We start from the raw sequence: 13,619 nt of genomic DNA, 5'->3' as shown, positions 1-13,619 counted from the left end.
TAAATACTTCAACCTGGACCAGGAAGCTGGGAAGGCTGCAGGTTAATCATTCAAATATGCTGCATACTGGATATCAGAGTTATGTGACTGCCTGTGTGTGTCGTGTTCATCTCCTGTGAGTGTGTACAGTATGCGCACATGTGCCTGATGCTGTATTTTGCACATGACGCTGATGTGAGCGTGTGCCTCTAAGTGTGCATTTAAGAGTGTAATACGATACCCAGGTCTCCTGGGGGGGGGTCGCTGAAGGTCTGACCCCATCTGGAGATGCCGACTTCCAGACTCTATAAGGGCCTTGCTGCTAATGGAACATGAATCCAGATGAATAGATTGTAAGTGTGTACAGACAATAATCCAATTAACCCCCTGCCTCCACCAACCCCACCCCAAATGAAAATCAAAATATATTCCTCCTGAATCAGTGTCATTTTGGGGACATATTGTGATTGAGATTTGATGTAATTAGACATTTTCCACTGTGGACATTTAGACCTCTCGTAGCAGGAAAAGCTCACACAAGTGCACATCACACAAAAATTGTTTGACTTGTGGAAGAAACATTTTTAGGATATTTACGTTTTGCCCCAGCTTTTCTATTGTCTGTCGTCTTGTTATTTTGTATATATCCATTAAAAGATTGTTGCAAACAGAGACATGTATTATCAGTCCATGTTCTATTTTGTATTAATATTAATTATCAAATTTAGATGACTGTCACAAAGTATGAGTATCGTTTTCTCAGCTCAGCTCGACTCACAATCGACATTGTCCGTCTTCAAAAAGGAGGATATTTAGATGACAGTAAGAGATGAGAAATCTGGAATCAATCATACAGAGCACAGATTTACAACTTTCTGTGTCATGACTGACATCTCCACAAAAGAGGTTTTTGGCAACAATTCTAGCTCAAATGATCTGATCCCAGTGTGACACACCCCTTTTCTTTCTTCCCTCCTTGCCTGTATGTGTGTATATGTATATACTGAACTGTAAACTGCATTCATACTGAACGTAACCAGCTGCTTTGATACAATGGACTAGCTGCTTTGGCAGAGGTCATGCTTATATGCTTCCTCTACCTGCCAACTGTCTTATGCATCTGTGTGTTACATGGACTCATTAACAATGCATCTGGAAAGCATATAACCATTAAGGCCTGGAAGTCGGGACAGCAGCTCCACCCTCACATACTCTGGCTGGCTTAAACTGCACTGCTGTCGAGTGTACAAATCACACATCCTATAAACAAGCTGTAAAATTCTTAAGTGTATAATGAAACATATCTTGGTTTATCCACTGCACAACAATATACAACTATTTTAGTTACATTATCCCCAAAAAATAGCCCAAGATTACAACAGACAAAAAGACCCTTCCCCTCAAGAAGTAAGTAGTTTGATTCTCACTGACACAGGCAAATAATTTGTATGATTTTATAGTCATGAGGACTGAACTGTTGCTGTTACTCTGGAGTTTCCTTTATTTCCACAAGGGTCTGTATGTATTGTACATAGGCATTCATCAGGCACAGCTCCATCTGTTTGTAGGAAGAATGGAGAGGCCCTCACCAGACCCCTGAGAGGTTTAAAGTATGCCGGCCTCCTGCAGTCTCCCAGCAAGCAAACTGAAAACTCCACTCTGCTCTGGCAGGCCAGTTTTAATTCAGCCTGGGCCTCGTGAGGAGGTGAACTAGTTGGACCGCAGCCAAGTAAATGGTTCAAACTAGTAGCCATGAGCCATCAGAAGACATCACCCTCAGCCTCCTCATGCCTTTGCCTCTCACTGCATTCAGTCCTCTCTCAGACACTGTTCAAGACGGGTTTGTAAAAATGCATTTTAAAATCCTGAGACAGTGTGGGATGGGGGGGGGCATACAACCCCTCATCCTTTGGGGGATATGATGACCACCAATCTGCCACCTTTACTGTGCAGTTTCCTTCATTTCCCTAAGCTGAGTCATCCAGTCGCCCCCCCCCCCCCCCCCCCCCCCCCCCCCCCCCCCCCCCCCCCCCCCCCCCCCCCCCCAACCCCCACCCTCTCTCCTTTTATTACTTGAAGCTTCTAGTGAGAGTCATCGCTGGCAGTGGCCCCTCTGCAGGCTGTGCTTCTGATTTACTGATTGATTTCAACATTAACGACCAGCCCCTCCCCCTAACTCCCCCAAACAAACACACACAAGTGAGCACACACACTCTTGCACCCATTGTCGGGCTTCTCCTGTGGCTTGAAAGATAAAGCAGTTACAAGCTGAGCCTGGAAGCTGAGGTCTTGATAACACATGAATGCAGCAGAGGAGGCAAAGTACACACGTGTGCATGAAAAGTGTGCAAACTTTTTTTTTTTTTAATTGGCATTTTCACTCACTCTTCATTAAATAAAATAGATTTCTAAAATGAATCCAATCTGAAGTTGAAGATGACAGTGCAGTGGATAATAATTTCTCCCTAAAGTGACTATTATTGATATTTTTATAATAATGTTTCAAATGACATTAATGTAAAAACAGTGTTACAATGTAAAAGGAGTTGGCCGTAGTGATAAACCCACAGAGAATTATCACCTGAATCTGATCTGCAGCTGACTTCGACATTTTAAAGCTTTATAGAGAGTTTCAGCACCAAACAGCAGACAGTCACAGTTAGCGACTAGCTGGTGAACACAGTGGAGCATTTAGCAGCAAATGAGCCAGATATAAGGCGATATCAGAGCTAAAAAGACTCAATTTCACCAGGTGGCAAGAATCACAACTCCAAATTAATGATAATGCTCCTCTACAACAAAAAAGTCACTGTTGATCAACTTCAAAGGCGATTATTCTGTATGTCAATGTTGTGCTCACAACTTGTATCCAATGCCCCCAAGTGGCCAAAGATAGCCATGAGGCTAGCTAAGCGAATATCAGTTTAGTGTAGGTTGATGACAGATTAAGAGAAATAAAACACACGTATCAGCACAGTGTGACGTGAATTTGGAGAGAAAATTCATAATCAAAGGATATAGAACTGATCAGTTTGAAATTCAGTATTATATAATGAAACTGACATTAAAGAAGTTGAGGGTTTAAAATAAGGATTTAAAGAACAGTTTTTTTCTTGGAAAAGCAAGCCTACAACCTTTCATCTTCTTAAATTCAAATGTGTAATGAAACGTTTAATTTCTGTCCATTGGTTTTAAGTAGAAAATAGCAACCACATGCTAACAGATCAGGAACCTTCTGCTTGCTGAAACATTGTACATGCATAGACACTTGCCAAATTAGATTAAAAAAAAAGAAACATTTCACATAGTGATAGTTCATAATATCATATCATAGAGGCCCTTTCTTTACAGGAATGTATCTGAGCATGACCACCTCACCTACAGGCATTTAGAAAATATTTCAGCTCTTTTCAAAACTATCAACACACACAACAATCAGATTACCAGGTGAGTGAGAAACAACAAAATTAAGATTGCTTAGTGAGCTCAACTGCTGTAGCTGATTCACTCATTTTGTAAGTAATGACACAACTACCCTGTGCACCGTTAAAAAAAACAACTATGATTTACACTAGTCATTCATCACAGGTACTGCTGGATTTATGTATGATTTTTCTTGGAAGCTGCTGACACTGGTATGGTTTAATTGTATTGATATTTTAATTAGTTAGAAAAACAATAATAAAGTGAGCATAAATGAGCATGTAAAACCAACACACATCAGATAATTCACATTTCATCATTTCAATTGGTTCAGCAACAATTCTGATGTTAGATTACTGCAATTATTTAATTATAAAGTTAATTCTAATGTAACTATGAATCAGTTGTGTTGGCATTTGTTTTGTTTTTTGAACTTAATACAGTAAAACATACTGCTTTTACTTTTCCCTCTTTAAATCTAATTATTTTCTCTTTAATTTTTCAAACTTTTTGCAGTGCCTTCTCTGAAGCGTACCATTACCATGTGAACACTTAATTAAACAAGGAAAAAAGCAAGAAAGGGTGTGGGGCTGCACCATAAATTGTTGGGAGACAAAAAGGTCTCCTTGGCCTGTTTGTTTCTCTGTTATCTCATGTCAGTAACCGTCCTTATAAGAGTGAGGGTGTTAGGTTACAAGGAAACACTCAAGCTCTGATAGTACGAAGCAGATACAGAGCAATAGCTGAAGCCATCCTGGTGCGTTTAAATGGTCAGCACTGAATGTTAAGATGTTGACACAGCTGTATACAAATTGTCCGAACACACACTAAGATACTAGTGACCATGAACTCATGCCCTGTCTATACTGTTAAGTCTCATTGTTGGTAGGAGAAGAGATGGAGTAGATGTTCAATAGTATAAAAGTTAACTAAATTATGTTTTGGAGTTCAAAGGGTCTTAAAACCAGAATAAATTCGGAACTATGCTTTAATACCCCTAAAAAAACTGCTATAGAAGTGGTGTTTTCCAATTCGCACTCTCAAAAGAATGAAACTCATCTTCTCAAAATAAATGTCTCATGCAATTAAGAGATAAAATTACCAATAGCACACAGTTAAAGTAATGTGAATGTTTAATTTGTTTTAAAGGAAATCCTACTCCCTCAGTGCTTTCTTTATTTAAGAGGTGGACATAGACAGACCTGGTAGAAAGGGAAAAACCTGGCAGGTTTAAAACCCATACAGCATAGGTAACAGTTCCAGAGGCATATTATGTGAACAACTATTCTACCTCTGATGACATTATGCACAGTATTTATCTGAGATTAAGCTCTTTTTTTTCTTCCAGTAGTTAGTGGGCTGCGTCTCTAACTTCACAAAAAGGAAACTGTCTGGTTTGGACTAATAAACCTGGCACTGCTACATGATAATCTTCAGAGCCAGTGGGTGGATGGATGGACACGTGATAATCTTTAAGAGGCAGTGGACAAAATCTTAATTTAGGAAATGGCCAGAGTACTTCTTGGCAACCTGCTCTATCCCTCTCAGACAAACAGAGACGGAGGGTGTGTATGTGTGTGAGAATGTGAGACAGATAGCTGTATGGGGAGAGCTGGGGGTGTGTGTGTGTGTGTGTGTCGGGGGGTGGGGGTTGGATAGAGTCTTACAAGGAAAAGATCTGCTGAGGGCAAATTTCCATTCAGCCAGTCTGGGGAGAAAACAACAAATGAGAATCTTCACTCTGCCCAACAGTTACATCACAATGACCCTCACATCATCATTCTCTGACAGGGTTCTGTGCTGCATGTTGGATCTTACTCACCACTAAGAAGACCAGTGTCCTCTATATACACTAGGCATCTCAGAGAGAGCTACTGAGAAACAACATACTGGTTGATAATTAACATTACTAGTTTTTTGTTAACATCCTACATCTAACTACGTCAAATGCAAGGGTCAGCATTTAGGAATTGGTCACTGAACAGAGTATGCAAAATAAACTTGAAACTACATGATGACCTGGGAATGGTAAAACACGGAAGAGTGCCCTCTAGTGTTGGATTAAATAATGTCATCCACTCCCAACAAAAGTCATCATAATCCTGCCAGGGGGCAAGTCACATTAAGGGCCTCTGAAGAAGCTCACATGCTTGTCAGCTAACATTTATTCTGGCTAAATAACTGTGTAATCCTTGTTTCAACTTTTAAACAAGTCAACAAATCACGGTCGCTTAACTCTGTGTGTTTACAAGAGTGTATCTGAACAGTGGTGAAACTGTCCCAGCCCAGCAGTTGGCAGACACTAGGGACATCGACATTTTTGCACACTGTAAAAGATGTGTGCTGAGTATGTGTTCACTTCACCTTAATATAAAAGTAAACAAATTCAGGTAAAATGTTGAATGTTTTTATAGCAGTGCATGGGAGTTAAAACACAACATTTGTTCATTTTAACCAAAAATCTCCCACCTTGTTCCAAACACAATACAATAAAGAGACAGCTGTGATTAAAGTAGACAAAGTGGTGCTACATTGTAATATACCATCCATAAATGTGGGGTTTCACAAATGGAAATATTACACATGAATGTTTTGAATTTGCTAGTTTCATTTCCAGCTTTGTTTAATGATGTCTGCTGAACACCAAAGAAAATGTTTAAAGAAATCCTCTGTGGGTGCTACCTGACTTATTCCCCTTCAGGAACTTCTGAGAAGACGGCAAGGCTTTATGATCAACAGAGCATTTAGTCTAAAGAGTCCTGACTTATGATCTCCATGACAAATATTTCTAAGTGCACACATTTATGAAGTAATCCCATTCAAAAGTGATAAAAATGCTTTCTTCTTCCTCCCCTCTTTCAAATCATCATGTGCAGTTTCCAGATTTATTAAAGCCAGTTGGTTCAGTAAATGCATCTTTCATTCTTGCCCTATTTTCTCTGATATTTCTGTAAGAAAACCCAGGATTAGTAACCAAATTCACAAATGAAAGGTGGCAGAGGTCTGTGACATTGCGTTGTAAATGAAAGTGTTGCTAAAGGGCACAAACTGGTGGCTGATGATCTTGATGGCCTCTTGAGCAGCTGATCCTAAACAAACATATTGACAAATGTTATTAGACAGCTTTGATTTATTACCTCTGTTTGAGTGAGATATGCCGCACATATGAATCAAGGATCAATTGATTTCGGAAGAGGCCTATAACTTTACCTCCCAAAAATGCTGCAACTGTGTGTGGCTCTGCCGCACCATACCGACAGCTGCAGGATATGAAAAGGGTGTATGGGAAAAAATTAATCATCATTTGGCACAGTCTTTAACAATCATTCTAAACAGTGAATTCAGCAGTGACAATGACTTACAACTCATGTATATAGTCGTCTTTGATGTTGATATTGAGGCTGTACTCCTGCAGTAGGCTGTTTACACAGAGCTTCAGTTTGCTGATGTCTTCCTCAACCTGGTAGTTGTAAACTCCTGGTAAGAGAAGACATGGTATCAGGAGGAATGATCTAAATAATTCTTCAGAAGAAAAATAAGACCTCTTGATACACCTGCCAGCCCATTTTAACATCATGGTGCTCTCCTCAGAGTTCTAGGGATGATGACCTTATTATATTGATACTGACAAAGCAGCTCTACCAATATAATCTAAAGACCCAAAAAGTGATATAAATGTTAAATGTAAAAGGAGCTATAAAAAGTCTGCAGCTGTAATGCTCATTGACTGCTGGCTGCACAAGCATTTTAAAGTTGTAGCAGGTACTACTTTCTTTTACTTGTAGGCATACACATAAACGTGGATTTAAATTTCAAGACGCTACTATTTTCTTTCCCTATAGATGGCCCAAGTTGATATGGTCTGTCAATGACTGAACAGTTCTGCCTTGTACAAAAATCAGCCACAGATTTTATTAAACACAAAGAAACATCTGATCTGATTGTGACAGTTCAAGTCAGCTCCATGGAAGTGTTTCACATCTTCAGTTTGTTAAAGAAAAAACCTGTATGAACCTTGGACGTACCTGGGTAACGGGAGTGCTGCTGATAGAAGCGATCAACGGCGCGAAGCATGAGGTAGAAGACCATCTCGCTATCTGGACTGTCCATGCATGAGGCTGAGAAGACACAGCTTTTGCTAATCAGTGAATATACTTAATGCTTAGCAGAATAGAAAATGGTACTAGAGTAAGCTCAAACTCAACAACACCAGACAGTCAGAAAGGAAATTTATCTTCAACTTACTGATTTCATCTTTATTTACTGAATCAACACCATATTCTTCAGCCAGAGATCTGCAGTGCACCACCCTCAGAAAGGATGCATTCTTACCTAGACACCAACATAAATGCCCACAGTTAGGAATAAACCTATTGCAGGTGCTGCAAAAACCTACAATGTAACAGATTATGCTACACTCATATGCAGACTGAGTTCTCTCGAGTCCAGAGGGATCACACAGTGAGAGCATTACAAGAGAAATAAAAAATTGAAGTTAAAAAAGGCAGTACTGGTGCATGATGGCAACACATTACAGATGTGATGCTTTCAAGTGCTTCAAAATTATTAACAATATTAAACTGATGTACATATAGCGTAAGGCAGTTTCAATTCAGACATTATGCCAACGTTTGTAAATACATGCATGTCAAAACAGATCCCCAGTAGGTATGTTTACATGGATATTACACTAATTACAGTGTTTAATTAAAGGCTGCATTATAGACATTATAACCAATTTCCTTGTGTTACATAACTTATTTTATAATGTAAAATATAATAAAACTGTGACACACTGAAACCACAACTCCTCATCTCAATACTAAATAATAACTCAAAAAAATATGTTTGGATTTGTGGATGCAAATATGCCCACTGAACATAAAACTGTGAGGGTTAGGGTTGTTAGTTAAAGAGTAGGTTACTTACAGAGCAGTTTGATGTCCTTTTCAGAGATGCTCTCTGGTGGCTTGTCGAAAGGAAAATTGAAAGTAATTTCAGAGGAAATCCCTTTCAATCAAATGCATTTATCGAGTATGTCAGGGCAAAATGTATTAATGCTTTTATAATTTAATCCTAACATGGCTGCATGCAAGACTCATTCAAAAGTCACAATGAGGACACAAAGGAAAAATCTGATTTCCTGCTGAAATAATAACAGCTTTTTGTTGTAGGTTTGCACACTTAAATCACAAAGTGGCTTCTCAAGTTGGTTGAACTTGCCTGGATACAGTTGTAAGCTCTACGAATATATTCCCAATGCATGGATAGCGTTTAGTCACTTTCTTGTAAGTGCTTTTTTGTGGGGCGTGTCACATACTTTCTCTTGACCACTATTTGGATAGATTTGCCTATATCAGGCTTTTAAGCAGCTAACTGTTAGCCTTTGATCATCACAAAAACAGCAATATTGTGACATTGGTTTTAGAGCGCATATTGTGATACATCAAATCTAATGTTTCCAAATCACAGCTAATTCATGAGACTTAGCTGACATTTGTTTTTAACACATAAGGAATTAATTGATTTGATTGAGCCCTAAATTCAAACTTTTCTTCTGACTAACCTTCACAGTTATTCAGTAAGGACATGGGATTACAGCATACCTTTCCAACAGACTGCATTAGACATTCCACATGCTTAGAAACAGCTGATGCGTCCTGCATGGCCTTTTCCCTGTAACTGAAATAAAAGAAAAACAAATGAATAGCAACACACCCACAAAGCCAAATTACTAAATCATGCACTGTTAGAAAAAGAAATATAGAACTGGACACAATGTTTCACTACAAAGAACTTTTGCCCTCTACAAATGTATCTGTACAGCCAGCACTCACATAGTCCACACTTACACATTTTGAAGGCTGATAAACTTCTGAGAGTCTGCGATCATATCTGGGATGGTTCCCCGTACAGGTAGGCTTCCACTGCCTTCATTGTGAACAAACTCCTTGACGGCTCTGAGCATCACCCAAAAGGCCGCAGACTGATAAACACATATGAACAGAATACACACCACGGTTTAAAACAGCAATAATCCCAATAACTACTTATTTGAAACTATGTTACAACTGTGCCTATTTTTTAATAGAATTGTCTTTGGAAAAAAGTCAAAACCTGTGATGTGATGTTGTTACACTGCTCACTATTGAAGAGGTCTTCAACAGTATTAGGAATCTGCAGAAAACAAGAGACATTACATGAGGACTCTCACTAGACTTAACTGTTGACTATAACGGCATAGAAAACAGACTGATTGGAGGTTTAAATGTCAGATATGTGACACAAGATAACTCCTAAAAAACCAAGAGCATTTTAGATCTGGCACCTTGGTTGGATTTAAAGCAGTGTTGACATTCTTAATAGCTTCCTCAAAATTTTCTTCATCCTCTGGGACACCATTCTCATTCTTCAGGATCCCTGAAGGAACACAAAATAAAAATAAATCACAGATAAGTTACAGTTACACAGCCAAGTCACTGAATTTATAAGCAACCGCATCAAGAAGTCAACAGATACCTTCCCGAATAAACTGTCTGAAAGCCTCTTTCTCCTTGTAATTTTTTGGTGGCTGACCGTTATGCTACAAAGACAAGAGCAGAGACATTTTAATGTATAGCAACACTAACAAAAACACTCAAGAATGAATATCAGTGATGGAGTCTTTGTCAAAGAGATATACCACAGAAAATGTACTGTACCTCACTAAGCCATTTCTCCAGGTATTTGGCAAGAATGATAACCCATGGTGTGTGACTGTGATCCTAGAGGTTAAATGAAATAGGAACAATATCAGTTGTGTAAAGCTGGCCAGGTTTAAAATGACTAATGTGCAAACACACATGTGCTGATTCCAATCTACACACCTTCTTCTCCATGCTATCAAGGTCATAGGACTGAATGTGGTTCTTAAATTCGCCAAAAGGCTGGTCTAACCTCAGGTCCTCCAAAGCATTGTCTGGGTGAGATTCAATCACTGAAGAGAGGTGTTAAAAGGTCAATATATATTAAACAATTTCAAATTATACCTACAAACTATGAGCCACAGTGAAATAGATATGTACCAAAAAGGGTGGATACAAGCAGATGAGATTTTGATAATCTCATGTAAATGAGAGGGTAATTTATGGCATTTTATAATTGTAGTGCTAAATTAGCAATTTCAAGGGTACATGCTTCACTGTAAACTGAAACCATTACACATGTAAAAATGTAATACCAATAAAAGTTAAAAATAAAAGTTATTATTTTATCATATTAAGAAATCAAGTGGAATTATAGACAAACACTGGGGAACTAACCTGTGTGCTCCCGCAGCACTAGTCTCATGTAGCCGATGAGGCCGTAGGTTTTACAGACTAGGAAAGGTACCGAAGCACTCCACAGAACTGAGCCGAGCCTCAAACATGTGCTGTTGAATTTAAAAGATAATTTGACAAGTTTATTGGACAGAAAAGAAAAAAAAGTAGATCATCAAGCCAATTCAAAACCAGTTTCTGCAAAAGACAAAGTAAACATTTTCTAAAAAATTAAAAAGGTAGAAATCTCATCTCAATCATCTATTACACTGACTGAACAGCAACATGTTAAGTAAACTTTGGCTGGGTCAGAAACACAAAGTTCATACATAATTTCATACAAACTCTTGTTACAATAAAGGTGGAGAGTAAAGATGAACTATATCTCATACCTTTCTGGCAAATGGACACCGATGACGATGGTAAACCTGTGGAAAAACTCTGGATCATTGTCCAGAAGTTTGTCTGGACTCTATAAGAATAATAGCAAATACAAGAGTGATAATACTGTTCATTACATTTACACAGCAAATGTTGTATCCATAGACCTATTTTTATATAATGAAAACTTAGTATTTTTGACCTCTGTTATTGTTGTAATGTATAGGCACTAGGTCTTGCGTCTGTTTTACCTTGTAAAGCATTTTTCACCATTTTAATTTGATTAGTGTGATGTAAATATTGTCATTGGTATGATAATATAAACTATTGGTGTGTTTTCATTTCCCACTGAAACAAAATACCCATTGTCAAGACATCTGTGGCACCTTGCCAAGCCCTAAACAATACCAACCTCTTCGACAAAGTTTCCAGAGACATCACTGTTAAGTTCTTGTAGCAGCTCAGTGGCAGCCTGTGCTCTGTTCTGCAACATAAAAATTAAGGTCAGGGCTCATACAAATATGCAGATGCATTGCACTTTTTTGTCCTAAGAAGAATATTAAAAATAACTATGAACCACCATGAAGAAAAGATGCAACAATATGATGGGAAAATGGGACATGCTGTGTCTGTGTGTATCTGTGTGTGTGCACTTGTGACAGAAAAATAGATATGATCATAAAACATAAATTTCTTAATTTCAGCATAGCATACCTTTCCGATACTGTTTTTGCTAAGGAAAAAGCTGCAAGACAAGATCAAGAGGTCCATGAATACAGAAGTAAAACCAACACATACAACTTAAGCTTAGCTCAACTTTCAAAGAAATACTGCTGTCTTACTTGTTTCCAACATCTTCCCCAGAAACTGTGTGTCCATCAACTATGGTGAATGCTCCAATACCTGACAAGGAGATCGATTAATTCAATCAGTGTGATGCTTTCATCAGCACCTGCAGCATTATCACCAACACAGAGAGCCACGTCTGTGTACCTGGAAGTACCAGGTTCTTCAGTATCTCTGTTCCAGTTGCTGTGGCGTTGATGAGACAAACATGTGCATTCTCCAGTGTTTCCTGACCATGGTCACCCCACAGTCTGAAAGCACACAACATAACAAGTGTGTTGCCATCTAGTGATAACATTCATCCTCAACTGCTGCAAAAACACAGTGAGCCACTGACTTAGCTACTGGTATGATAGCTTCAATGCCATTCATTTCCTTATTGTTACACTCGTTTAACCATCAAATGCAGTTAATAAGGTTGCTATTAGACAAGTTGGCAGTTTTGATGGGCTAGCAACACCAAGCAGAAAAACAGAGCATTCGTTAACCATCGCATTAACCTTTAAGTTTAAGTGTTAGCTGTTATATCTACAACGCACACAGCAAGCTAACGCTAGCTAACATTAGCATTTATGCTTCGCCAATGTTTCTGCTGTGACCGCTCACATAAAATACTTATAACATTTAGCTAAAGGAACGAAAAAGTTATTTTACAAGTGCACGGTGTTGTTTAAACGTACCTGAGCTGCCTGTCGTATTTCTGTTCTTTGGAGGTTTTGGTGGCTGCCATGGTTTCCTTCCAAAGAGTGATGTCTATGGACGCATTTTAACTCTCTCAGAGGGTAGATTCGACACAAACATGCCGTCACAAAACGTCAGACTCGCACTTTCGATACAAATTCTCACCGTGATACTGATACCAATACATGTATGATGGATAATTGAATTGTCAAGACGTGTATGATATATTACTTTTTTATATATGAAATAAGAGGAGTGCAGTCCTCTTTGTCCATATACATCAAAATATACGCATATAAAATACATAGCTGCATCAAAATTCACAAGTTACCGACAAGTAAAATCAGCGTCATCGAAACCAACTGCAACATTAAATAATAACACAATGAAACGGGCAATTCAAATAAGTACTTTTACTTTTGGTATTTTAATTAGTTTTTGATGCTAATATTTTTGTACTTTTACCTGACCTTTTTACATGACTTTTTGTTGTTGTATTTGTACATTTTAGTATTGAAAATTTAAAACAGTATTAGGGCTGATCATGTTTCAGATATGCACAGCATGTCTGTTTATGGGACCATTACACATGCATTTGTAGCCTTTAATTAAGTTCTCATGAGGAGAGACTGATCCTCTTCATAAAACACTGATCCTATGTTTAAATTTTCCCAAACACAATGCAATTGTTTAAATTGCTGAGGGGTGTTATTTTTATTATTACGATATTGTATTTTGTGTTACTATGTTTTTTCTCTTCCGGGCCATCTGTTTATGAATTGTTTTTATTTATTTTTTATGCTACATTCTGTCGTCTCTTGAAAATTTCTATCTAAATGGTTCACCTGAATAAAGGTAAGGTATATAAACAGTCATTATCACTTTAGAATAGCAAAAGACATTAGGTATATTTATATAATCGTATTGTAATCATATCTAATCATTAAATCCAAAAAGGGCCGACCTAATGCGGTGACACTGGACAAGATTAGTTTTAAAACCCTCGACAGG

General features: G+C 38.2%; 1 protein-coding gene across 1 annotated transcript; it reads right to left on the bottom strand.

Moving 5' to 3' along the window:
- Positions 1 to 5,773: 5,773 nt before the first annotated feature.
- nae1 (NEDD8 activating enzyme E1 subunit 1) lies at positions 5,774 to 12,689 on the bottom strand. Its single transcript, XM_022767850.1, has 20 exons — positions 12,608 to 12,689; positions 12,075 to 12,178; positions 11,924 to 11,984; positions 11,796 to 11,826; positions 11,494 to 11,565; positions 11,093 to 11,172; positions 10,704 to 10,813; positions 10,269 to 10,378; positions 10,104 to 10,166; positions 9,922 to 9,985; positions 9,731 to 9,822; positions 9,520 to 9,579; positions 9,255 to 9,388; positions 9,009 to 9,084; positions 8,332 to 8,371; positions 7,648 to 7,734; positions 7,428 to 7,520; positions 6,765 to 6,879; positions 6,613 to 6,662; positions 5,774 to 6,491 (listed from the first exon to the last, which is right to left on the bottom strand). The coding sequence occupies exons 1-20, from the start codon at positions 12,655 to 12,657 to the stop codon at positions 6,382 to 6,384; spliced, it is 1,602 nt and encodes a 533-aa protein (XP_022623571.1). The 5' UTR covers positions 12,658 to 12,689; the 3' UTR covers positions 5,774 to 6,381.
- Between the last annotated feature and the right edge of the window lie 930 nt (positions 12,690 to 13,619).

This window comes from Seriola dumerili, unplaced genomic scaffold (assembly GCF_002260705.1).
Source record: "Seriola dumerili isolate Sdu_G_001 unplaced genomic scaffold, Sdu_1.0 BDQW01001299.1, whole genome shotgun sequence".
Taxonomy (NCBI): domain Eukaryota; kingdom Metazoa; phylum Chordata; class Actinopteri; order Carangiformes; family Carangidae; genus Seriola; species Seriola dumerili.
The sequence above is the reverse complement of the archived record's forward strand: the minus strand, read 5'-3'. Positions and strand labels throughout refer to the sequence as shown.

Bases quoted from the DNA above. Each gene is read 5' to 3' on its own strand.
- nae1 (XM_022767850.1), bottom strand. From the start codon at position 12,657: ATGGCAGCCACCAAAACCTCCAAAGAACAGAAATACGACAGGCAGCTC. The intron at 11,827-11,923 runs GTAAGACAGCAG...CTTGTCTTGCAG, and splicing joins GGGGAAGATGTTGGAAACAA to CTTTTTCCTTAGCAAAAACA. The intron at 10,814-11,092 runs GTATGAGATATA...TAAATTCAACAG, and splicing joins GGTGTCCATTTGCCAGAAAG to CACATGTTTGAGGCTCGGCT.